General features: G+C 52.3%; 2 protein-coding genes and 1 long non-coding RNA gene across 6 annotated transcripts; 2 read left to right on the forward strand and 1 right to left on the reverse strand.

Annotated features, from left to right (window-relative positions):
* Nucleotides 1-764: 764 nt before the first annotated feature.
* Nucleotides 765-19382, reverse strand: ARHGAP1 (Rho GTPase activating protein 1). Of its 3 annotated transcripts, none has more exons than XM_032488563.1 (13): nucleotides 19229-19382; nucleotides 15486-15667; nucleotides 15169-15264; nucleotides 8095-8182; nucleotides 5067-5198; nucleotides 4613-4699; nucleotides 4322-4420; nucleotides 3851-3958; nucleotides 3693-3769; nucleotides 3412-3489; nucleotides 2872-3000; nucleotides 2574-2677; nucleotides 765-2437 (listed from the first exon to the last, which is right to left on the reverse strand). In XM_032488563.1, the coding sequence occupies exons 2-13, from the start codon at nucleotides 15616-15618 to the stop codon at nucleotides 2255-2257; spliced, it is 1314 nt and encodes a 437-aa protein (XP_032344454.1). In that variant the 5' UTR covers nucleotides 15619-15667; nucleotides 19229-19382; the 3' UTR covers nucleotides 765-2254. The 3 variants fall into 3 exon arrangements, with proteins under 3 accessions (XP_032344454.1, XP_014411490.2, XP_032344453.1); XM_014556004.2 differs by lacking the exon at nucleotides 19229-19382 and adding an exon at nucleotides 19043-19182; XM_032488562.1 differs by lacking the exon at nucleotides 19229-19382 and adding an exon at nucleotides 18960-18983.
* LOC116666367 lies at nucleotides 2414-8933 on the forward strand. Its single transcript, XR_004323180.1, has 3 exons — nucleotides 2414-2547; nucleotides 4706-4798; nucleotides 8187-8933. It is a non-coding gene; the product is annotated as an uncharacterized LOC116666367 (long non-coding RNA).
* A 73-nt stretch (nucleotides 19383-19455) lies between the features above and the next one.
* ZNF408 (zinc finger protein 408) lies at nucleotides 19456-25028 on the forward strand. 2 transcript variants are annotated; one of them, XM_032488558.1, is made up of 6 exons: nucleotides 19456-19792; nucleotides 20087-20361; nucleotides 21086-21147; nucleotides 21371-21634; nucleotides 22007-22008; nucleotides 22686-25028. In XM_032488558.1, exons 1-6 carry the CDS (start codon nucleotides 19744-19746, stop codon nucleotides 24212-24214), a joined length of 2181 nt encoding a protein of 726 aa, XP_032344449.1. In that variant the 5' UTR covers nucleotides 19456-19743; the 3' UTR covers nucleotides 24215-25028. The 2 variants fall into 2 exon arrangements, with proteins under 2 accessions (XP_032344449.1, XP_032344448.1); XM_032488557.1 differs by lacking the exons at nucleotides 21086-21147; nucleotides 21371-21634; nucleotides 22007-22008.
* The last annotated feature ends 513 nt before the right edge of the window (nucleotides 25029-25541 follow it).

Raw genomic sequence — 25541 nt, forward strand, 5'->3', positions numbered from 1 at the left:
TGGCTGCTATACAAATGTAGTACAGTTGGCCCTCACATCTGTGGGTTCCATATCCGAGATTTCCCCCAATTTCAGGTAGAAAATATTCAGAAGAAAAACATTCCAGGAAGTCTCCCAAAGCAAAACAAATTTGCTACATGCTGGCAACCATTTACATGGCATTTACACTGTATTAGGTATTACAGGTAATCTAGAGATGATTTAAAGTATATGAGAGGATTGTGTGGATGATAAATATGACACCATTTTACATAAGGGAATGAGCATCCTCGGATTTTGGAATCACAGGGCGGGTGGTGGTGGTGGCTGGAACCAACCATCCACACATAGGGAGGGATGACTATATCTCATCTTCAGAGAAAAGAAGTAGAGTCTCAGAGGGGGTGCCAGTTACATGATTGTTACCAGTTAGAGCTGGTTGTAAAGTGATGGAACTAGGATTCAAATCCTGGTCTGACTCTAAAGCCCATGCTGTGGTCTCCACAGTCCACTCTTCTGGGGAAAGAGGTCCTGGTTATAGGATGTAGCACTTGGCAGCCAGCTGGAATGCTGCAGGTGCAAACACATGGAAAGTGACTGTTCATACTTCTAAGCCTGGAAGATGGTCAAGCTTCATGTCCGCTCACAAGTGAGCAGGATGAGGAAGGGGTCAGTGGGACTAGGGAGGGGACTTCCTGAGGCCCCATCATGTGCTCTCCCCCAGTCACACCACGCTTCCCACTCAGCTCTGAACTTCCATGCCCACTCCCTTAACAGCCAGATGGGCAGTTTTCCATCTCCTTTTTTATTGAAATATAAAAAGTGCAAAGGTGAAATACATGATTGGTGCCAAGGAAGTCATTAAGTGTGAATGTGAACACTTGATTCACAGTACAAGCCCCCCACCCCCCCAGGTAAAGACCAGTGCGGGAGGGGACAGGAGAGGGACCAAATAGATCCATGAGGCTCCTCAGTCAGTGGGGCATGAGCAACACCTGATATACAAAGGAAGGCAGAAAGCAGAAGCCTGGGCTTGGCAGAGACACAGGGACTGACAAGGAATCAGCAGCCACTGGAGGCCCTGGGAGTCCTGACATGCTAGTGTCCTGGGGAGAGAGCCCAGTGAGGTCAGGGCCCAGGCCACACCCAGCTCACAGATGGGACAGGACTGGTCATTGAGGATCCCCATGGAACAGGCTTGGCCAAGGCTGCAGAAAAGGGGTTCCCCAGGAAGGGACACAGGTGGAAAGAGGGATATCCCTCATCATCAGGGTCCAGGGAGGTTGCTAGAACTTACCTGGCAGAGGCCGATCTAATTAGCAGTCTCTGCCCAGCCCCTCCAGGAGTCCACAGCTGGAGGAAGGAGCTACCACAGATCCTGAGGCACTGAGTCATCCCTGGCCAGGGCAGGGACTCCACAAGAGACATGGCTAAGGATCTGTCCAAGTGGGAAGGGAGGGGGGGCAAGACATGAGGGGCAGGGCGGGGCAGGGGGTCTGCTTGTCACTGGTCTGACCAGACACTAGGGGGCTCTCAGGGGTGGGAATGGGGTGTCTATTTTGAATGGATGCTGGGACTCAGCCCTGTCATCCAAGCTGCCAGTCCTGGTTAGAACCAGGGGGTTAGGACACCCTGGGGGCAGTACCACTTGGGAAAGGCTGACCCAGGATGTGTGGAAGAGAAGGCAGACATAGGAAGCCGACTCCAGCCTGCCGTTCACTAGCTGTGGAAGTACCCAAGGCTGAGTTGTCAGCGGGGAGGGCAGGAGCAGGGTGCTGGCAACCAGGCCTTCACCCAGACAGGGAGGAGCCTCAGCAGGGCCAGCCCAGGCCCACACAGCCTTCCATTCCCCAGCAGTCAGGAAGGGGAGGACCAGCCCCAGCTACCAGCCCAGCCGGCAGTGATTTTGGCATCTCCAGTTACCAGGGAAAGAGGCAGGAGAAAGCAGGTTGCTGGGGCCCGTCCTCCTGCCTGAAAAGCCAAGGCCAGCTCTGCAGAGCTCAGCAGGAGCCAGGTATCCAAGGAGGCAGTGAGAAGTATAAGGCGAAGAAAAACGTCTTGTGGTGACAGCAAGGCCTCCAGGGCTGGTGAGGTGGGCTGGACAGAAGGAGGGGTCGAGTCAGCTAGTTGGCTGGCTCCAGTTTCTATCTCTAGATGGGGGAGCCTCATGGCCCCTTCCTGGGCAGGAGCCCCGGGCTCCTGTAAGGCTGAAGCCAGGAGGAAGAGTCCAAACTGGGGCTATAGGAGAAGGGGGTGGGTGGGGCAAGGGCTGGGCTCAGAGCCCCTTGGAGTCAGGAAACAATTCCCCTTGATGATCCAGGAGAAACTTGGTGAAGGTGTTGATGGGATTGATGGCCTTGAGGGTGATGGCAGCATCCTTGGCCCAGAGCAGGTTAGGGCCGAAGACAACAGCCAGGTTAGTGTTGGTCATCTTGTTCTGGTCACAGAGGGCAGAAATCTGTGGAGGGAATCAGGGGGCTGCAGCAGGAAGCCATAGACCCTGCTTCCCATGCCCAGCAACCACGCCCAGGAGCAGCAGCCGTGGAGGCTCCTCCCCCCTCTCTGCAGGTAAGTGGTAGAGGCCGAGGTCTCACCTGCACCAGGAAGGCAGTGAGGAAACGAAGCACCAGGTAGTTCTCCTCAGGCAGCGTCTGGAAGACCTGCAGTGTCGCCTCCACTCTCTGGCTCTCATCAATGTCTATGAGGAATGGGGGCCCAGGTCACAGGAGCCTGAGGCTGGGCTGGTTCAGGAAGCCCTGAAGTCAGGCTAGAAGGGAGACCCCAACCAGACTTTCCTTGGAGGACAGGCCAAACCTGCCTGCTCTGAGTCCATCTGCAACCCCACCCTGTAGTAGCAGCACAGAGCTGGGGAGGGAAGAGACCGACACTCACTGAGGAAGCCCACAACGTGGGGGTAAAGGTCAAAGGTGAGCAGGGGCTCAGGAAGCTCCCGGAGGAAGGTCTTGAGAATGACCGCTGGCAGGTGCAACTCATTGTAGTGGTCGAAGTCCACAGGCAGCCCTAGGGGCAAGGAAGAGAGGAAGGGTGGAGAGGAGCTGGACCCGCCTGGAGACCAGCAGGCAACCGGAAGCCAAGCAGGCCCCACGGCCTAACTTCGCCCTTGGCAAGAAGCCTCCTCCTCCCACTGAGACAGGGGACACAGGTGCAGGCCATCTGGGGAGTGGGCGCTCCCAGCACATGCTAGTTATTCCTCGCCTCCCAGTGACCCTAAACCCGGGCCCTAGGAGCCTGACTGAGGAGGAGGCAGGCCTGGGGCAACCAGGCTGGAGTAAGACCCATGTAATTATACCAAATGCCACAGAAACCTCTGAGACAGACAGACACACACACACACACACACACTCTTTCTCTCTCTCTCTCTCTTTCTCTGTACTGGTCCTGTGGGTCTCAGCACATCCCCGGGCCACTCACCCATGTTGTATTTGTGCTGCACTTCGCGTACAACTTGGGTGTTGGCTGACCTCCGGAAAATCCCCTCAGTGGTGAGAGCTGGGAAACAGTGAGCCTAGTGAGTCTCAGAGCTCTGGGGCCATGTGCCGACTCCCCCACCCATTCTCTGTCTCGGGGTTCCAGGCAGGGTCCGTGTGGGTGCTGGAGTGTGTGGGACCTCGCCCAGCCCCGCCTAGCAGCTTTCTGGGGTGGGGGCGGAGCTGGGAGATACAGCTGATGGCGAGGGGCGGCCCGGCACTCACCGTGGGCCTGCAGGTAGGCAACCGTCTCCCGCAGCACGAGAGGAATGGGGTCCTGCTCCGGGTTCTTCTCCCGGAGGCTGTGGGCACAAGGCAGTGAGTGGGATCCGCACCCCTCCGGGTCCCCAGGCACCAGCCCCGCCCACCCTTCGCATACTCACTGCTGCAAGGAGACCCCGAACTGCTGGTTGGGCAGCGGGGGCCGCGGTGGCATGGGCTTGGGGGCTGTCGCAGGGCTCTTCTGTGTGGACTTGAGGAAGTCATCATACCTAGGGGAGCACAGGGGAGGGTCAAGCCCTCTACCTGGTTCTGCAGTCACTATGGCAACTCTTGTGTGTCAAGCACGTGCTGTGCTATTTTACATGGATGACCTCATTCAGTCCTCCCCTCAACCCCACTTTACACATGAGAAAGTGAAGAGATTCAGTCACATAGCTTTTCAGTGACTGAAATGGGATCTGAACTTGTTCTCTCTGACCCCATGCGCTGTCTCTTAACTCATTACATTCACTTCCTCTGTGTATCCTGGGGTTCCCAAGGCTGCTTCTCCCCTCGGCCGGCATGTTCCCCCACAAACACAATATTCTTGCACCATGTGCCACTGGGCACCTACAGCCCCCGCCCAGCCTCACTTGAGCACTTGGCGAGGGATCCCCAGTTGCTCCAGCTTCACGTGCTCACTCAGGTCACTCAGATAATTCACATAGAAGATCTTCTGCCCAAACTTGAAGCTGCCGACAGAAGAAAGGGTATGGGTCCAGGGCGGGCCCATTTCAGCAGGCCTCCACTGTCCCCTCAGCAGCCCAGATCAGAGGCCTAGCCCCAAACTGGACTGTCTTCAGGATGCTTGGTGTCCTCGGGTATCTGCTTTAGAGTTCAAGGGGCAGAACAGGAGCCCAGTGCCCCATCCTGGGCCCACTCACCTAATGATGGGCTTAAACAGGATGAGCAGGGTCTTGATGAACATGGTGGGGTGCACGATGTACAGGGCCTTAATGTTCTTCTTGTACCTGCAGGGGCCAAGTGGGAGCTCAGGAGCGGGCGTGGCAGGAGGGGCACAGAGCTAGGCTCTTACTGACACTGATTTGACTAATGATTAAGCCTGCAAGGTAAGTGCTACTGTTGCCGTATTTTTACAGGTTAGGAAACAGGCTCAGAGAGGTTAAGTAACATGGAAAGTCACAGAACGAGTAAGCAGAGAAACTGGGATTTCAACCCAGGCCATTTCAACTTGAGATTCTTTGTGTTTAGTTTCCCCAGGCCGGGTACCCGCCTCTTCCTGGCATGCAATATGTTCCTGCCCAAGCCGAGGGCAGCCCAGAGCCTGGCAGAGCTTCTGCCCCCAGGCCCTGGAGCCCACTGCAGGTCCCAACCCACTTGCGGTCAAACTCCCGGTAGGCGTCGCGGAGCCAGCTGAGGGAGGGCTTGTTGTCGCTGGTCAGGCCGTGGTGCAGGTAGATCAGCGTGTAGTCGCTCTCCACATACTGGTCCAGGGTGTGCTTCAGGTACCTTCAAGAGAAAAGCCCCGCTCGGGCCTGCTCTATACACAACTGGGGCCCCATTAAGACAGAACCGGTGCTCCAGGAATCCCCTGCTTGTGCAATAGCCATCCCCGGCTCCTGCACTATGTATCCCGGCTGCACAGTCCATCACCACACTGTGGTGCAGGAGGTACAGGGGAGTGCTGGGCTGGGCGGAGGAATAACAACAACAGCTCTGTTTTGAGCACTGACTTGAAGTCAGACCAGGACTGTTACTAACTGGAGCCGTCTTGCATACCTGCAGTAAAAATGGGATAACATTCCCCTCACGGGATTGTCCTGAATAATGATGATGATAGTCACCATTTATCAATATTCAGCTTTTAGTGTCTACCAAGCACTTTGTGTACATTATCTCATGCCTTCCTCATAATAATGGAGGCTGATATTATCCCCTTCTTATAAGTGAGGGCAATGAGGCTCAGAGACATCAAGTGCCAATCTAAGGTGACACTTGTGGTGGAGACTGGAGCTGAACTAACTCCAGATTTTGCCTTGTTGACCATGGGACAGCTCTGCCTTTTACAGTCAAACTCCCAGCACTGGCTGTAAAACACAGTGTCCATGAGAGGGGGCTGGGGTGGCCAGAGGGTCCTCTGATCCAGCAAGGGGGGTTTTTATGGATCAAAGATCCACACCTCAAGTTCCTTATGCTCACAACACAATTCCTGACACTCAATACGAACATACATACATACAGGTGCAGAGCCACCTGAGGTGCAGAAGTATGAAGGGAATGAACACGAATTCCAGAAAGGGAGAGAAGTCCAGTGGAAAACCCTCTTTCTGGTTCACCAATGGCTCCCAGGGCCCAGCAGGAACACCACTCCAGGCTGGGAGGCTGCACATGCAGGAATGCTAAGGGCTTCCAAGGGGAGGTGAGGAAGGAGGGTAGGAGCCACGGGAAATGCCCAAGGATTTGATTAAATGCCAGATACAACCTGACCTAACCCAGAGAGGGTAACCTCAACACTGGTCCACAGGGGCCGGGCTGGGCCAGCACCAGCAGGCATGTGAGGTGTCTAATGCAGGACTTGTTATCATGATTCAGATCATTAGCACTACATAGTGATATACCCCTGATACACACTGAGCAAAGAGCTGTCATATAAAAAAATGGCATTTTGCAACTATAAAATAGCAAAAATTGTAGTGATGATACACTCATCCTTTGATGTGACGGATGTTAGAAACCTTTTGGAGGGCAACAAAGTGATGTTTATCAGAAGCTATAAAATGTTCATACTCTAACCCAGTAAAAATATGTCCAGGAATTTATCCAAAGGAAATAATCAGAGATGAACAGAAACATTTCTGTAAAAGGCTTTTCACTGTAGCCTGTTTTATAATGGGGAAAAAAGTTGAGCAGCAAACTAAGCGTCCGACAACAGGGAATTGGTTAAATAAATCACAGGACATCTATAAATAGAATACCTCACAGGATGTTTCTGCAGTCAGAACCAGTCTGAGAAGCTGGATGTGAGAACAGGGTTACCCTTTGGAGCAGTGGCTGGAAGAGCAAAGGGAGGTATGTGGGTGTGGAGGACATGGGTATATTTAGTTTTTGAAAATTCATCAAGGAGTATATATAATTTGTTCACTTTTCTGGATATGTGTACGTCAACAAAATGTTTTTTGGAGGATGGACAGGATGGATTACAGAGGGCTTCCTGAAGGCAGCCGAAGCCAGAATGGGGGCAGCCTCACTCAGCAAGCTCTCTCCTGAAACTGGGTGCTTTCCCATCTCCATCCTCTGACTTCCTCCTACTCAGACCATAATCTGGCCAGGAGTCTGTCACCTGCCTTGTCAGACGCTGTGTTACAACCAGAGAGGAGAGCATGTGACTCGGCCAACCCTCAGGAGGGCCTCCTTGGGCCATTCCTGGCCCGGCCACGTGATGGGCCTGGACAAGCCTCTGCCTGCCTGCTGGGCTGAGGAGCAGTGGGAGGAGGGCTTCGGAGACGGGAAAAAGAATTCACCTAAGGCTGGGGATACGGGCCGGGCCCTGGCTCACTGCACAGCAGAGACTGCACTCAGGCGCCTCAGCTTCCACCGCTGTAGCCCTGACCTGTCCCCCTCTCCACACACACAACCAAAAAGCTGGAGTGGGCAGGGCAGATGTTTTTAATGGCAGGGAGCACTTTAAAGTGGTCAGAAAAGGAGTGCAAGATGGAAACTGTACACACATTAAGGGGCCCCAGGAGGAAGTCAGTTACGGCTCTGCCTCCATGGGCCCCGCACATGCTGTGGGCCCAGCGTGGGCCCAGTGGAGCCTCAACAGTGAACACTTATCAGAACAGAGTCTGTCAAGCTCCTGCTCTCAGTCAGCCTTCAGACTTGCATCAGGAGGTATCTAGAACAACCAAAGGTATTACATGCCTTGGGCTATCAGAACCCTGATAGGAACAGAGGTTGGGGGCACTGAATTTGGCACAAATAAGGTAACACTATTCACACAAATGTTCAACACTCAACCGCCTCGGAAGCACTGTGTCGTTATCGCAATCAGTCCTCATATTTGGACAGTATTTTACTTTTCAAAGCATCGTCACATGCAGTATCTCACTCCCACGAGGAAGGAGGGCTGTATTATTATCCCCTAAGAAAAGTGAAGAAAAAGAGACATACAGAGGTGAAGACACTTGTCAAGGTCACACAGACAGTTCCCAGGACTAGAAACCAGGTCGGACTCCTAGCCCAGTGCTTGCCTCCTAATGTAAAATGGCTCCCTCAGGAAAAGAGGGTGTCCCCTGAGGGAGGGGGCTCGGTACCCCTGGGGCAAGAAGGGACAGTAAAGAAAATGATGTCAGGTTGTAGTGGGGATCTGGGCACAGGCCCCCGCCACTTTCCCAAGGGTACTCACCCAAGGAGCTTGCTGTGGTCCAGCTGGTGGCTTGGGGGCATTCGGCAGGCACTAAACACAATGATCTTCCGCCCATACTTGTCATCTCCTAGGTGCGGAGAAAGATGGAGCACAGTGGGTGAAGATAAACCAAGAGAAGAAGGCTGAGGAACTGAAAGGGGCCAGGCCTGGAGATCCGTGCCAGTTAGCACTGGGGCCAGAGTGGCCCATGCAGCAGACCTTCTGGCAGCTGCCTGCACTCAAGGGTGTGTTGCTGAAGAGAAACAGGTGCTCTCAGGGCTGCTGAGCTGGGGCGTAAAAGAATAACATAACTTTTCAAAAAAATCACACCTGGTGAAAACAACCGAAATGTCCATCAGTGGATGGGTGGATAAAGAAAACACGGTGTATCCGAGCAATGGAATATTTTTTGGATACAAAAAGGAATGGAGTACTGATGCATGCTACTGTTGTGAACGAACCTTGGAAACATACTAAGTGAAAGAAGCTGGACACAAAAGGCTACATACTGTATGGTTCCACTTACACAAGCTATTTAGAATAGGTAAGTCTGTAACAACAGGAAGCAAATTAGCACTTGTTGGTGCTGGGAGGAGGGGAGAATAAGGGTTGAAGCTTATGGCTATGCGGGTTGCTATGGGTATGGATGAAATTATGGAACTAGACAGAGGTGGTTGTACAACACTGTGAGTGGACTAAATACCACTGAATCGTACATACTTTTTTTTTTAACTGAAGTATAGTCGATTTACAATGTTATATTGATTTCTGGTGTACAGCATAGTGATTCATATATATATATATTCCTTTTCATTTTTTTTCAATAGAGACTATTACAAGGTATTGAATGTAGTTCCCTGTGCTATACAGTAGGACCTTGCTGTTTGTCTATTTTATATATAGTAGTAGTTAGTATGTGTAAATCTCAAACTCCCAGTTTATCCCTCCACCCACCCCTCTCTGGTAACCATAAGTTTGTTTTCTATGTGTGTGAGTCTGTTTCTGTTTTGCAAACATGGTCACTTGTCTCACTTTTTAAGATTCCACATATAAATGGTATCATATAGTATTCTCCTTTCTCTTTCTGGCTTACTTCACTTAGAATGACAATCTCCAGATGTATCCATGTTGCTGCAAATGGCATTATTTTATTTTTTATGGCCAAGTAGTATTCCACTGTATAAATACACCACAACTTCTTTATCTAATCATCTGTTGATGGACATTTAAGTTGCTTCCATGTCTTGGCTATTGTAAATAGTGCTGCTGTGAACATTGGGGGTGCATGTATCTTTTTGAATTAGAGTCTCCTCCAGATATATGCCCAGGAGTGGGATTGCTGGATCATATGGTTAAGTCTATTTTTAGTTTTTCAAAGGAATCTGCAGACTGTTTTCCATAACGGCTGCACCAAACTACATCCCCACCAACAGAGTAGGAAGGTTCCCTTTTCTCCACACCCTCTCCAGCATTTGTTGTTTATGGACTTTTTTTTTTAAATATATTTTTATTTAAGTATAGTCAGTTTACAATGTTGTGTCAAAGTTCATGGACTTTTTAATGATAGCCATTCTAACTGGTGTGAGGTGATACTTCATTGAAGTTTTGATTTGCATTTCTGTAATAGTTAGCAATATTGAGCATTTTTTCATGTGCCTAATTGTACAGTTTGACATGGTTAATTTTAGGTTATGTAAATTTCACCTTAACTAAAACTACAACCAAAAGTCACAACCAAAAGTCACACCCACCAAAGCAATTGTTATCTTGCTAAACATCATCTTAAAACTCCACACTTATTCCAGAAGTAGCCTCTCTGAGCAGCATGTATTTGAAAAACGTCGTGAAGCTACCTTCTCAGAAAACCTGAGGCTACTGAGGAAATCAGTCTGATTACTTAACAGTCATGTCTCAATTTTGACTACTAACAACACTTTCTGATTTTATTGCCAGAAGTATTTCCCACAGTTGATTGGCCTCTGGACATTTTTAAAAATCATATCCTTTCTCGTTAAGGATATTCTAAAGAACAAGGAGTTCAGAGTTTGTATTGCTTTGAGAAAGTGCACACTTGAGTGTAATCACAGAGGGATGTCTGTCCAAAACTAGTCACTGTTTCATGGTCTGACCATCTGGCTTTGTCATGAAGCCGGGAGCTCCTGAGATATACGCTACTGCCTCCCAAGGTGAGATGCTCTTCCAGGGTCAGTGTGGACTAGGGACCCCAAGCAAAGCTTGATGGGGACAAGGCCTGGTCCCCATGCCCTCACGTCCCAGGGCCTGTCCCTTCATCTTTACCCACGTGCCTCTCCGGAGTCACCAGACCACACTGGCCTAATCCCCATTGCTTCAGAGGCAAATGAAAAGACCACTTACACAGCCTGCACAGTCTGTCCTCCTGCCTCGGAGGATGAAGGACCCTCCCCTCATGCCTGCTGTCATCTCTATGTTTAATAAACTATGATCTTGATGATCCTTCTTGGTCAATGACTTAACCCAGGACTCAGTGCTTTTCCAAAGTGGTTGCCAAAGCTCTAACCCTTTTCTCTAGGGCTAGGGCAAGATTCCATGGAGGGGATGAGGAAGGCTTCTGGAATGTAGGCAGCATGGCCCCAGTGCCTGCTGGGGGCCCAGCCCAGTGTTTTGGCCTGATTTAGTGCCTCACTCCCAACAGTCTGACTACCATGTCCAACCTGTGGATCAGCCCCTTCAACTGTCCCATCTCCACTCAGTACCTAGCCTCTGTTGGCCCTGAAAGGTCCTAGCCAGGACCTTCCAAGAGTTTCCTGGGTCAGGGTTTGAGGCCTGGCCCACCAAGCCCTAGGGAGGACCTGTTCTCCTTTTTAAACTGCCCCAACTTCTAGCCTTGGAGAATTGAAAATGTCTACCTGCCCCCAACTCTCCTGCCTTGACTCCTCTTTTCCTTCTGAACCCTACCCCAGCTGTGGAAAAGTCCCTTAGAATGGCTCACAGGTCCCTCCAGGCTTGCCCTCTACCCCGACCCCGATTGGCTCACACGAGCACCCTCCCAGCACAGAAGTGCCTGCAGCCCAGTCTGCATCGGGCAGCGTTGGCCTCTGTCTCTCTTGCCAGACAGAACTTGCTCTTCAGAACAATTCTGCTTCCCTCCTCTAGGCGAACTCTTGCATCCTTCAGACTCATCCCAGGCATGATCTCCCAGAAGCCTGTGTCCTCTCCTCCCTCCCCCAGGCAGGTTAGCTGTCCCTTTTCATGGCTCCCAGCATGAACCATCTAGCATCTCTGTCGTGACAATTTGACTCTCTTGTATAACTGTGTATGTGCCTGTCTCTTCTAGTGGCTGTGAGTAGCCTGAAGACAGGACCTGTGTCTCATCCATTTTTGAATGTCTAGTTCTGGTCCAGAGCCCAGCACGTGGCAGGTATTCAATAAATGTTGTACAGAGTCACAGGTCAGCACTACACAGTATGCATCATTCTACTTCTGAGTTTGCTCACAGTGGTATCTAGGTTATGAGACTGCTTTAGACAGTTTCCCAAAGCCTGGGGTGGAATTTCTCGACTTAAGCCAAAAACCCTCTGCAAGTGTGTCTGAGGAGGCGACAGTGCAGCTCCATCCAGCAGCAGGTTTATTTTAAAGGACCAGGTGCCACCTGCTCTCTTTCAAAATATGGCCTGGATCCTGAGGTGCTGGGTCCCTTCCAGGCCAGCAAGGGATGGCTTGGCAACCTACTGTTAGTCACTTCCCACAGGCTCGGACAGAGCAGACTGGAAGGGAGCAGGGATGAAGGTTAGACCCGCCAGCCCAGCCTTGTGTACAATCTGGAGCTTCAGAACCCCCTGGGCCTTCTACCATGAGCCTGAGAGGGGAGGGACGTGATCTGCCGACTCCCCACTAAGTGGAGGAAATGCCCAGGATGTAAGGGAAAATGCCAAGAGGGGCCAGGGGATTCCAAAAAAATTATCTTTATCCCTGACCTCCAACAGTTAGGGCAGTCCTCACTGGCTGGCAGATTTGAGGACTTAGGCAGGGCAGAAAGTCTGAACTCACAGGGCTCTGGGATTTAAAGAGCTGGTAACTGATCAAGCCAACAACTGCAGTGAGGGGCCAGGGGCCTGTGGTTCCATCACTCAGTTGCCTGTAATTCAGAAACTGGGTTCTCAACCAGGGTTCCCGCAATGGGCATCCACTAACGCTATGATGTTATATGAAAAAGATTACAAGCACATGCAAGTGTTTTCTGGGGAAGAGGTCCATACCCTTCACAGCCTTCTGACCAGTCTCAAGAACCATTTCACTGGACTGTATATTCCTTGAAGGAGGCAATGTGCATTTTTTTTCTCAACAAACCCTCAATGCTGACTACTGGGCTTGTTTTAGAGTAGGTGTTTTATAAATGTATGCTGAGTGAAGTCAGGATGAGGATAGAGGGCCACAGGGGGATCAGGGAGGAGCTGGATGGCAAGACTTCTAGACAAGCAAGGAACGAGATATGAGCCACCCCAGGGCCTCACCCCTGCCCTCTCCTCCCTGAGTGGATTTCCATTACTGGCTTGGGCATTTGCCAGCAGGCAGGGTGATTGCTTCAAACAAGAGGCATGTGTCAAAGGGCCTGGGACTCCCATCCTGATCTCAGAAGAGAACAGACTTCTGTCCTGGAGACTGAAGGGAGAGAAGGATCTAGCAGCACCATGTCTCCTGAAGCCTGAGGGAGAGGGCTCAATGCGGAGGCAAAGCGTTTGTGGGAAGCACCAGGAAAAGCCCAGCTGCCTAAGAATGAAGTCTCAGCATTCCCCAGATACCAATCAGGACCTTTCCGGGGCGGGAAGGAGGGGATGGGCTGGGTTTTCAGCAGGAGCAGCAGCAGCAGCAGCAGCAGCAGCAGCAGCAGCAGCAGCAGCAGCAGTGCAGCTCCTCCAGCAGGCATTCTGGGACCCGCCAGACCAGCACCCTCCCACAACCTGCAGAACAGGCCAACCAAGGAGAGGGGAGGTGGGAGCTGGGGCAATGTGCTGAAGCTCATACATTTGTTAAAATGTTAAAGATTGCAGGAATATTGCAAGCCAGGTGACATCATCGTTGGTAGCTTGAAATCTGCTGTCAATAGTTAGAAATTGCAAATGCTACAGAAAATACAAATAATAGCCTTTTCTTTTTTTTTTCCTTTCAGGAGGGCTAACTATTAAACATTTACCAGCACACACACCACTGGAAAGACCATGGAGCATGACAGCCACTGCTAGCAGGCAGAAGCAAGGCAGCAGAGGAGTTGGGGACATACTCTGTCCTCCCTTCTAGCGTGGGCTTTTTCTCTGGTTTCTGATGCCAGGAAACTGGCCTCCCAGGACGTCATCATAGTCGCACCAAGTGACTCTTGCTCTAGCAGTGCCAATCTAAACTCTTCTTGGCAGTCAGAGAGGCACACACATGGGGGACACCCCCACCAGAGAGGCCTTGAGCCAGCACTCAGGCCAGGCCATTGCTCACTGCCAGTCCCACGCCCCTCATGGGCAAAGCTCTTCTTCCCCTGGAGCTCCTTTCCCTCCTGGCTCTGGATGTGTCCCTGCACAGCCCCAACCCTGTCAAACCTCCCATAAATCCTTTATTATTTCCAGCTCCCAAGTACCGCCAGCTCCCAGCTCCCCAGAGTGGGGCTGCAATTAAGCTGGCCCCACCTGGCCTCCACCGAGAGCCCTTCCTGATCCACATCCCAGAGAGGCCAAGCACAGAGAGCCAGGAACACACCTACCTGGCTGGGCCCCCTCAGGCTCATCACATCCTGGAGAAACAGAAACATGTTGCAGCTCTACTTGCAGGGGTCACCTGGTGGGGGCGGGGGCAGTCTCCCCTGCTCCGCCTGTGACTTGGCCACATAAGCCAGGAGGATGTCAGGATAGAGAGTCCTTCACATTAGACACCCCCACACCCCAGTCAGGTCCATCTCTGGGAGTGAGGAAAGTTCTGAACCTTCAGGTAATTCTCCGTCCTCAGGGCAGGACCAGGCCAAAAAAGAACTCAGCCTTGCTCTGTAGGGGTGAGACAGGCCATAACCAAGTCCTCCAACCCAGACTAGGGCAGGCACTAGGAACACAGATGCCAAAGAAACACCTTTGACACTAGGGACAACCTCTCACCTGCCCATTCCCTCCCAGAGCTCAGCATTTAGGAGAGCCGGGGCTCCCTACTGCTTCCAGGACCCCCTCAGCCTGTGCCACACAGGGCTCCAGAGGCCACCTGCTGCCTGGCTCCCCCTGCCCACCCCAGTGCCTCAGAGCAGGGCCATGCTGTCATCCTTGCTTATAGCCACCTGGCCTCACCACCTAGGACAGAAAACCATTAGGGAAAAGACAAAGGATCCTACAATTCCAGTTTCCTCTTCTAGCCGGAGGACCCTAAGGGCAGTAACCAAGTCATCAACATCTCCGCTACCTCCCCTGTTCCTGGAGTCTTCTGGGTCCTGCAGCATGAAGAGGAGGGTGTGGCTCACTGGGGCTGAGACCCAAGGGGGGGCGCCACACCCATTCTTAGCAGGGTAGTCTCACTGCCAGGAACCTGATGCTCCAGGGGTCATGTGGCCCCTAACTTCTAGAAAGAGGCTCTGCCATTCCAGACTTCCTTGGATATCAGGTTTCCCAGGAGGGACTGGTACCTCCCTGATGGGGTAGAAAAGCTGACCTGAGGGCAAAGGGAAGCGAGATGGATGAACACTTATTTAGAGTCAACTGTGTTCTGGTTCTGGGCTAGGCCTTGACTTACGTTCATTACTGTCATCTTTACAGCAACACTGTGAGGAAGAAATGAGCTCAGAGAGCAGAGCTGGAAATCAAACCCAGGGCTTTCACAGAGCCTCCCGCATACCATCTGCCAACGGAGACGACAAGGTCACAGGTCGGGATGTGGTTGAAAGTGAACAGGCCAAGTGGCCATCATAATCAAGCCTGTGTTTCTAAAGAACATGGAGCCTCAAGAGCCCCAGGGTCAGGAGTCAGACCCTCCCCTCCCCTGCAGCCCCTTCCCCTGAGGCAGGAGGAGCTGACTTCCTTAAGCCAGGAGGGCAGACTGTGAGGAAAAAGCTGCAGTGCTGGATGTACTCACCTGCCACCTCCACAATCTGGTGCCGGGCGATGTCGTAGTAAGGGTCATCCCACTTCAGGTGTGTGACAGGTTCTGGGGAGCTGCTTTTGGAGTCATCTGAGAAATATAGCAACACCAGTGGATAATCTGAGGGGCTGGCACGATATTCTCCCTGAGATTTGTGCCCTTTGGCCCTTCCCCCAGTAAGGCTTGTGCTCTCAGCCCCACCCTGGGGCTGGTCGGCCTGCTCCCATCCTGCCCTCCTGGGGTCTTCCTTCCTTAGGAAGGGGGTCTCCCCTGTAAGGTGCCCATGGCTGCTGAGATCCAGCTGTGCCCACCTGACTTGGGAAAGTCGGGCATTTCATCTGAGGGCCAGTTCTTCTCATCAATGGAGGCTAGCTTCAGCTGGTTCAGAGCCTGGCTGGTGTCATCCAAGGTCAGGTCGTCCTGCAGCTCTGAGAGTGGGTCCATGGCCCAGCCTGTCCCCCACAGCTTCACACCACAGAACCTGAAGAGAACCCTGGGGAGATGGGAGCCAGCGGGCATGTCAAGGACGCGCTCTTTTGACCTATAACTTCTAAAGCAAGCCCTCCTTCCCCCATTCCTCCCTCCCCTGAGCTCCCCTGTCCCTGTTCCTCAACATTCCTCATTCTTGCCAAGAGCTCCATGTAGCTCCTGGTTTTCCTGGCTCACAATTTTCTGGCATGTTTCCAGAAGAGGCAGCTGGGGCAAAGGATGGCACAGCTCAGTGCCTGCCTTCAGGTCCTCCAGCTGGAGGGGGAAGAGCTGTGCCAGGCCCCGCACTGCCCACTGCCCAGCTGGTTCTGTCATGTAGTCCCAGCTGCATGGGGCAGAGGGTCACGCCCTTCGCCTTGGGGGTCAGAGAGCACAGAAGCTTCCCAGACCCAGTTGTGGGGTAGAGATGCTGCAAGAATCTAAGGAGCACAGGGCTGCTCCAAACCCCATGCCTGAAGAAGGTCAGCAGAGGCCCCAGTTACTCCATCTCTAGCTCCTGGCTCAGGGAAGAGGAGGTGGCCAGAGACCACAACATCTCAGAAAAAAGGCCAGAGCTGAGGGGCCCAGCTGGGTTTGCCCCAGGATAGGAATGAGGAGCAGGACATGGATTCTGCCTGCCAGTCCCTGCAGACAATCTGCAGGCTCCTGCGGGCTCCCAAACCACTCTATTCTGTGGGGAGCTCCTGACACTAATTTCAAGGTGGGAAAGGTCAACAGACTTCCCTAAGAATTGGGGGGCATAGCTGGGAAAGGAGGAAGCCCACAACACCCAGAGTGTGGGGATGCAGGAGGTGGAAAATAGGAGAGCAGCTGCAGCAGGCGGGAGGGAGAAGAGCCAACTCTGAAAGCAGTTGCCCAGGTCTGGGGTCTGACCTGGAGGATGTGACTGCGTGCAGCCTGGAGGAGGCATCTTTTGCCCTCAGCCCTAACAAGAAGCCAATCCCTCTCCGTTCACAATCTCACCGTACAGTGTGAGGGAGGTGAGTTTCAATTCAACCCACTCGTCCAACCCCAGAGAAGAGGCCATTGGAAGTCCACTGCATTCCTGGAGCCCCCAAAATGACATATATGGTCAGAGAATCTCAGGGCAGATAAGGAGTACAGACAAGACCCAGGCATGGGTAGGGAGAAGAGGGGAGAACTGTGGGCCAAGATCCAGACCCTGAACACCTCTAAGCGATGTGACAACCTCCTGCACACGTCACAGCCTGCTAAAGACTCTGGATGGCAAACCAGTGGCAGCAGGGCAGCAGCTCCCTATTTACGTAGCAACAACCTAGCAACAACTACCCTGTTACCAGGGCAACCACACTGATTCAGTGGCAAAAGCTGTTTCAAGCTCCTGAGCCAAAACTGAGCAGCCAAACAGCCAAAAAACCCAACCAAATGAACAACAACAAAAATCCTTCTTTTGTTCCCTCTTCCTCTCCCCTGGCCTTATCTGCTACTCTTATTCACTGCTTACCACCAAAATACAAGTCCCTTCCTGCAAACAGAGTTCCCTCCCCTACTGGGAGTGCCTTTCTCTCAGTGAGCGCTGCTGTACTGTCACCCCAGCTCCCCATTCTGCTTCAACCCTCCAACAAAAGCAACCCTCAGTCTTGAGGAGTCCACACCTGATTCATCTATAAACTCCTCCCTACATTGACCCAGGAGGCTGTGAGGGCGTGTCCAAAGGGGCCCCCAGCCGGTTACTAGGGACAGAATTCAGCTCAAAGTAACCCTCTCCAGGCCTGAGCCTTTTCTCCATCCCTTCTGTTCGGTTACTGCCCAGGCACCAAGTGCTCCTTCAGCCCTGCCCACAGCTATTCCAGAGAAGTCTTTCTGCACACAGTGGGTGCTTGATGCAATGAGAAAGGCACGAGATGAGCTTTAAGGAGACCTGGATTATGGTCCTAACTGAGTTGCAAAGATGCCAGGCAAGTCCTTTTCCTATCTAGGCCTAAATTTCCTCAGCTATAGAAGTGAAGACTCCTCCCAGAAATATAATTCTCAGCATTCTAAAATACTTGTGCTAAAATGAACGGCAGGCAGTGTTAGAAGGAACAGCTGGGAGCTGAAGTATGTGTGAGGGAGGGAGAGAGGCACTCTCTCAAAGGGAGACGAACTTGAACTCCACCTCTTCCAGTAACTCCTCTATTTTGTCAGTTCTTCCAGAACTGACCCCTCCCCCACTCCATACCCTCCTTTTCCAACATAAGTAATCACAGTTGTTTTCACCTCCCAGCCAACCTGGCATCCTTTATGACTCTTCAACCCACAGCTGTTGTCCCCTGTGAACCCAGAAGCTTAGCTCCCATTTATGTGTGTGGTGGAGGGGGGAGCCAGTTCAGGGAAATTCTAACATAAAGTACTGAAAATGAAATATCTTGGCTGCCTAAAATTCCTGTCACTTACAAGTTCTGCTGCACTCTGCAAAATATTCCTTAGTCTCAGATTAATTTTTCTCTTCTTAGTAAGTAAAATGTCTACCTTTTATAAAGTCTTCACAAGTCACTTTAGGCAGAGGTTTTAACACTTTGGGCAGTCCTGGAACTCTCTAAAATTCTGGTGAAATTTATGGACTTTTTCTCTAAGAAAAATCAGCACATGCATGAAATTTTAAGGGGTTCACAGGCCCTCTTAGAATCCCTGTTTAAGAACCCCTGACCTCCTCAGAATTATATCTGGGCCCAGAGTAGATGCTCAGTCATTTGCTAAATGACTGAAGGAATCAATTCATATCCTAAGAGGAAAAGGGAACTAACCGCCATGAGCTGGATACAAATTATCTTTTCACAACAGTACGAGTGAGGTATGTACTACTAAACCCATTTTACAGTTTGAGAAACTCGAGGAACAGAAAAAATAAGCAAATTGCTTAGAGTCATACAGTAAAGTCAAGATTTTAATCCCTGCATGTCTAAAGTGTTCTCTTTGGGCAGGTCAATCCCTGAGTACTTCTCTAAGTGCTTGTCATTCATGGGATTCTCAAAGTTATACAAAAGGGCAAAGTAAGCCTCTCCCCTAATCTCCTCAGCGGAGAACTAAAATAACAACTTGAAATCCTTTTCTCTGGCATTGGGATCACCCTCCTAGTTGGGGCTCCAGAATTGTGAAAATGCAAATCCCACAACACAACAGCAAAACTTTCAACTACAATCACGTTTGCATAGAGCTTATGGTTTACAAAACCCGGATTGGGTGTAATTATCCCATTTCACAGATTAAGAAATAAATTTTGAAAGTGGCAAGGGGAAACATTTCTCTCAAATTTTTGTTCTTAGCGCTTCCCTAGATTGGACCTGGGAGATTACCCCTTCCCATGAGTTTGCTGGACGACAGCGAGCGAAGAGCCAGGAAGAAGGGAGCAAGGAAGCAAACTCCTCTCACTGCAGACCCGAGAGTGCAGCAGAATCCCCGCAGCGGGAAGTCCAGGTTCTCAGGCCCCGTTCCACGCCTGCTCCCTTCCTCGGGTCCGCTCGGATCCTCCCCATCCGAACCCCAACCCTTCAGATGATCTGGCCAGTTTCTTCCCTCCCCCCACCCCCCACCTCCCAGGGAGACCTCGCGCCTGACGGCTCACCGTGGTCGGGTACCGCTCCCTCTGCCACGCCTGTCAAAAATCGGCAAACATCCGGCTCCGCGCTCGAACGGGAACCGCCCCCTCCCTGTCTCTTCATACCCCAACCACTTCCGCCAAACCTCCAACCCACTTCCGACCCGCTGCCCGTTCCAAACATGGCCTTTCCAGGAGCCCCACCCACTTCCTGTACGTGCCCGCCTACGTGCCCTCCTGGAGGAGGCACAGTATAACCGTCCGACTTGTCCCCCCACCAAAAAAAAGAGAGGCCACTGTAACAGTTAGTTCCGCTTTCCCGGATACTCGAATCCATGGTGGACCTCCGGAATCCTAATCTCGTATTGTTCTCAGACAGAGATTTGCCTAACCAGTACTTCCTAACTCCCGGTCCTGTGCACCAATGAGGTGTGACTCTTACGATTCTTTCCCGAGTGGAAATTTGGACGTCAATTACTGTTTCCGGGGGGAGCTAAGGCGGCAACGCTTACTTCCGGCAGAGGAAGGCTGTCTGACCGGGGATGGAAGAGGCGGAGGAGCTGCTCTTGGAGAGGGAGAGACTGCAGTTCAGTGAGTGACCTGTGATGTCTCCGATTCTCGGCCCTGGCCTAATACACCTAAAGTTCTCTGGCCCACTCTTCCCTCCCCCGGCCCTTTTCCCCCTGAGCCCGGCATCCTTCTCCGGTGCCCTCAGCGTCTCTGGGGGCTTTTAAAGTGTCCTTGAACCTTTCCGGGGCCCCCTTAGAACCCTTACAGATATCTCAGACTCCTGAGGCTTGGCTGAACCTGGGGTTTTCTCCCTCACCTTTCCCCACCCCACGACCTGTTGGGCCGTCTCCTCAGTGTCTTCCTCTCTACCTGCAGCCCCCGATCCGCTCCTCGGCCGGGACTCAGGATGGAGCCCTTCCGGAGAAGGTTGTGCACAGGGACTCAAAGACTTACTTCCTGGGACGACCCGAGCCATCCTCAGTCTAAAGAGCCTCCCCCGGGGCTTGGCCCTTGGCCCCTCACTCGCCGTGGAGCGGTGCTTTGGGATCTGGTGTGTCGGGGAATCCTTGCAGCCGGGACTGCTCTGGGGGCCACTGGAAGAAGAGTCTGCCTCGGGGCAGAAGGGCGATGGAGTGAAAACGAAACAGGAGGTATTGAGGGAGAGGATGTCTCCTCTCCGTAACTGAAAATTTGGAAGAGGTTCAGACATTTCTGGACAGCGCTCCAGTTTGTTAGAAGATGCAGGGTATTCCCAGAGATAGGAGATAGTTTTGCCTTTTCTCTCCAGTACGGTCTCTTTTCCTCACTTGCAGTAGTTAAGGAGGTGCAAAAAGTTGTTAAAAACTGGATTAGTAGAGTATCAGCAGTAGAAAGTCAAGAGCAAAGGTTGTGGGAATTAAAAAGCCATGGGATCAAACCCCACTTCTGTCACATAGCTAGTTAGATGGTATGCCTCACTTAACAAATATATAAAATAAAGGAATGGCTGTTTCCTTTATTTTAATCCTCCAGGATTATTTGGAGCAAAAAATGAAACAGCACAGGTAAAGGATTTCATTGCATAAGTCCTCAAAAGAATTTCAAAGTTCATGTACGTCTTACTACTTTTTCTGTTTGGTATTCACTGGAAGGCAGTAATATGTTCAGTTTAGTAATTCTCCACACCTTGGGAGGGAAGTGGAGGGACAGTTTTTTCGGCCTTTACTGAATGAAAACTCAGAACAGTCCTGTAGAGGCAGATCCAGAAACCATTAACCTTCCAGAGTCTTCATCTTAGATCTGTTTCAGGAGAAGTTACATCAGGTTTTTTGTTTGTTTGTTTCACCTTGGGCCCCTCAAACACATGGGAGAAGGACTTTTATTGGTTTATTTCAGGACGTGTCACTAGGCCTGTGGGGAGACGTGTGTGCTTGTGAGCAGAGTTCAGGCTGGACCAGGTAAGTTACAGGAGAGTGTGTAGTGAAGATGCTCCTTTGAGGCTTTCTGTTATGACATGGGATGGAACCAGAAGCTGACTATAATTCCTCACCCACGGATCTTCTGCATTGAGTGTTCCTAAGGCATGGGGTCCTAAAGAACCCAGACTGCCCAGGAGCTGGGGTTTTCAGGGAGGACCACTTGAAGAGGGTCTCCTGAGCCAGCTCTTGCTCTGCTTTGCAGTTTGGTGCAGAGAGCCAAGCTGGAGGGTGAGGGGAACGTGGCCCCGGTGCGGATCAGCGAGAGGCTCCACCTGCAGGTGTACCGAGTTGTGCTGCCAGGTTTTGAGCTGCTGCTGTGGCCCCAGCCTCCCTCTGAGGGCCCAAGCCTCACCCAGCCCAGGCTAGAGGAAGAGGCAGCCATGGCTGTGACAGAAGTGGAGTGTTCTGTACAACAGGAAGTGGCCTTCCCTGGGGAGGATGCAGCAGAATCTTCGCACAGGTGTGTGTCAAATAAATGCCGGCTTCCCAAATTATCACCAAAATAACCTGTTGATAAGAGAAAGCAGAGCTTGTGGCTCAAGAAGATAAGGGAGAACAGTAGCTTTTCTGAGGGAAAGGGCAAAGCCTGGATATTTAGTGACATTTTGAAGTCTGGTATAGGGTAGATTTTTCAGTGTGGGATGGTGGCAGGGCTTGATTAGGATTGGGTAAGGATCATGACATAATAGTTTAGGATTCGTGAACCCAGCAAGATCCAAATTTTCAAGTAAGATGTTTACAGAATTTGGGGGTGTAAACTGTTATTTGATGCTTTTTATTGAAGAGTGATGGGTCTTTTCCTTAGAGTGAACCATGTAGTTGACTTTTGAACAAACAGGGGTTAGGGGCACTGACCCTTCCAGCAGTCAGAATAATCCAAGTGTAACTTACAGTCGGCCCTCCACATCCATGGTTCCACATCCGTGATTCTGCATCTATGGATTCAGCGGACCATGATTGTGTAGGGCTGTGGTAATTACTGTTGAAAAATATCTGTAAGTGGACCTGTAGAGTTCAAACGTGTGTTGTTCAAGGGTCAACTGTATAGGTGTATACGATTTTTTATCTTCCTGAGTTAAGTTTCCTGGAATAGTAAGGTCATGTTGATGAAGACAGCAGGCTGTGTATAAGGTTTCCAATTTCTTGTGTTCTGTCTGGGCTGGGGGTGGGGGTTCCTTTATTTTCAGATGAGCTGAAGTGAGGAGGTAGTGGTCCTAACTCATCCTAAGTGCGTGTCTCCAGAGGGAGAACAAGGGCACTCTGGGAATGTCTCACTCGAGGGATTATCCAGACATCTAGAGAGCTCTGGTTCCCAGGAGAGCCTCCCAGAAGGCACCTGAGACTGGACAGGAAGATAAACGGAGTGTGTGGCTCAAGTTCTAGGGAAGAGATTGCTGTCATTGCTCCCACTGCAGCTCAGGGGCTGAAGAGGAGAAGACACATGTTCCCATAATTTCCTGGTGAGACCACTGTGGCCACCTGCTACTTTCTCTATGTGCCCCACTCTTGCTTTACAGATCCTGGTCACCAGTCACCCCTAAGCATTCAGACAGACAGTATGGTGAGCCCTGAACTTAAGCCCCAAAACCAGGACCAGGTTTCCAAGGAGAGGCAGCCACTTGGCCCATCATCTCAGGATGGCAGCGTGGACGAGGAGGACCCACCCCAGACACAGATGTGTCTGGAAGTTCAGAGCAGCTCTGCTCCCCGGCAGGGCCCTGAGAGCAGTGAGGCCTGTTCCTCATCTTCCGCCACGGACCCACAGCTGCACGCTTGCCTGGTCAAGAAGTTATGTAGCTCCAGTGATCAGCGCCCCCCCAGAGCGAAGACCTCAGGGCCCGGCGCTCAGCAGACTGGAGAGCAGCAGCACCCTGGCCTCCCAGCACGTTTGCGGAGCCCTCCTGGTCCAGCAGGAAGCTCCTCAAAACAGGGGCGACGGTACCGCTGTGGGGAGTGTGGCAAGGCCTTTCTGCAGCTGTGCCATCTGAAGAAGCATGCGTTTGTGCACACGGGCCACAAGCCCTTCCTTTGCACTGAGTGTGGCAAGAGCTACAGCTCAGAGGAGAGCTTCAAAGCCCACACTCTGGGCCACCGTGGGGTGCGGCCCTTCCCCTGCCCACAGTGTGACAAGGCCTATGGCACCCGGCGAGACCTCAAAGAGCACCAGGTGGTACATTCCGGTGCCCGGCCCTTTGCTTGTGACCAGTGTGGCAAGGCCTTTGCCCGCCGGCCCTCCCTGCGGCTGCATCGCAAGACCCACCAGGTGCCGGCGGCCCCGGCCCCATGCCCGTGCCCAGTGTGTGGGCGGCCCCTGGCCAACCAGGGCTCCCTACGGAACCACATGCGGCTCCACACAGGGGAGAAGCCCTTCCTGTGCCCACACTGCGGCCGGGCGTTCCGCCAGCGGGGCAATCTGCGTGGGCACTTGCGGCTGCACACTGGGGAGCGCCCTTACCGCTGCCCGCACTGTGCCGATGCTTTCCCCCAGCTGCCTGAACTGCGGCGCCACCTCATCTCCCACACCGGGGAGGCCCACCTGTGCCCCGTGTGCGGGAAGGCCCTCCGAGACCCGCACACGCTGCGGGCTCACGAGCGCCTGCATTCAGGGGAGAGGCCTTTCCCGTGCCCCCAGTGTGGCCGTGCTTACACGCTGGCTACCAAGCTGAGGCGCCACCTCAAGTCCCACCTGGCCGACAAGCCCTACCGCTGCCCCACCTGTGGCATGGGCTACACCCTCCCCCAAAGCCTCAAGCGGCACCAGCTCAGTCACCAGCCCGGGGCACCCTCCAGCCCGCCCTGTGTGCCACCTGCTGCTTCTGAGCCCACTGTGGTGCTCCTGCAGACTGAACCAGAGCTGCTGGACACTCGCAGTGGACAGGATGGCTCCCCAGCCCAGGACGTCTTCGAGGTCACCATTGCCGAGAGCCAGGATAAGTGCTTTGTGGTGCCCGAAGAGCCAGGCCCCAGCGCTGGCCTGGTGCTCATCCATAAGGACATGGGCTTTGGCACCTGGGCAGGAGTAGTGGAGGTGGAGACGGGCACCTGACACCCTCGCCACTCCCAGCTGAGCTCTACATAAAGACTAGTGTTTCCGAGGTTTGGGTGTCTGGATCTTTCTCTTCGGGTTCCCTAATTGAGGCCAGTCTACAAGAAGCAGGTCAAGGACTTCCCTTTCCTGCTTGAGGACGACCACACTGTTTCTCAAGGCCCTAATAAGATAAACCTCTTCTAGATGTAAGATCTTCGTATTATCGACTTCCGGTGGAGCTTGTTCTGCCTCCCTCTCTGGGAGCTCCTTAAGGTGCTTGTTCTTTCAGCACAGCAGAGCTGACCCCGCCCAGCAAGGTAGTCGGGTTGCAGGTAGCACTGCTGCCCTGCCGGGTGCTCAGAGCTGGAATAGTCACTGTCATCGAGCTCCCTAAGGGACAGGAACTTCTATTTGGAACCAACGGAATGACTTTTAAGGGTTAAAAGGCGAGAGAGGCTCAATTCACAGCTCACAAGTCTCTGTAAGCCAGGCAGTAGGTTATTTTGGCAGCTTTTCTCACCACCTCAGGGCTGTGAAGTTGGTTTTCATTCTGTGCTGAAGGACACCACACTCTTCGGAGGTATCTGGGGCCAGGTCTGCGCCCTTAGGTGCGTGTACCTGGCCAAAGGCAGCCCTGTTGAGGGAAGGAGCGAGGAAGAAGTGCCTGCCCGTGGTGCTGGGGACCCACGAGGGCAGAGGGTGCTGGATGGGAGTTGGAAGAGGCGCACTGCCCGGTGCTGTGGACGAGTTTGATGGGATGGCCTGTCTTGGTCAGGGGCATCGGGGAAGGTGTCCCCCAGGAATAATAATAAACAGCCTTTATTATGGGCCAGTCCTTTGTGTGAGTTTATTTATAGAATCCTCTTAGCAATCCTGTGAGGTAGGTGTGAGGAAACTGGAGAGCAAAGAGCTTTAAGTGTCCTGCCTGAGGTGACAAAGCTACTAGGTGGCAGAGCTGCGGTTCAAGCCCACGTAGCCAAGCACTGGAGTAAGGCTCTCCACCTCTGCGCCCTGCTGTCCCGTGTTTCAGCTGCGACCTGAGGGATGAGTAGGTGCAGGGGAAGGTGGGGGCGTGGAGAGCTGTTTATGGAAAAGCCCTGGGGTCACAGCAGGAGCGGGGTGGGGTGGGGTGTGTGAGCCACTAAGACCAGCGTGGCTGGAGCAGACATTGAGGGGAGAAGGGCAAAGCCAGGCCACATGGTTCTTGCTTCAGGACTTTGGGCTTCATTCTCAGGACACTGAGAGGCTCTTTGAAGGGAGCAAGGGAGTGACATGATGAGATTTATGTTTGAAGAGACCACTGGAGAGTGGACTGGCAGGCACGGTCCAGCTGTGGGGAAATCAA

The sequence above is a fragment of the Camelus ferus genome, chromosome 10 (assembly GCF_009834535.1).
Source record: "Camelus ferus isolate YT-003-E chromosome 10, BCGSAC_Cfer_1.0, whole genome shotgun sequence".
Taxonomy (NCBI): Eukaryota; Metazoa; Chordata; class Mammalia; order Artiodactyla; family Camelidae; genus Camelus; species Camelus ferus.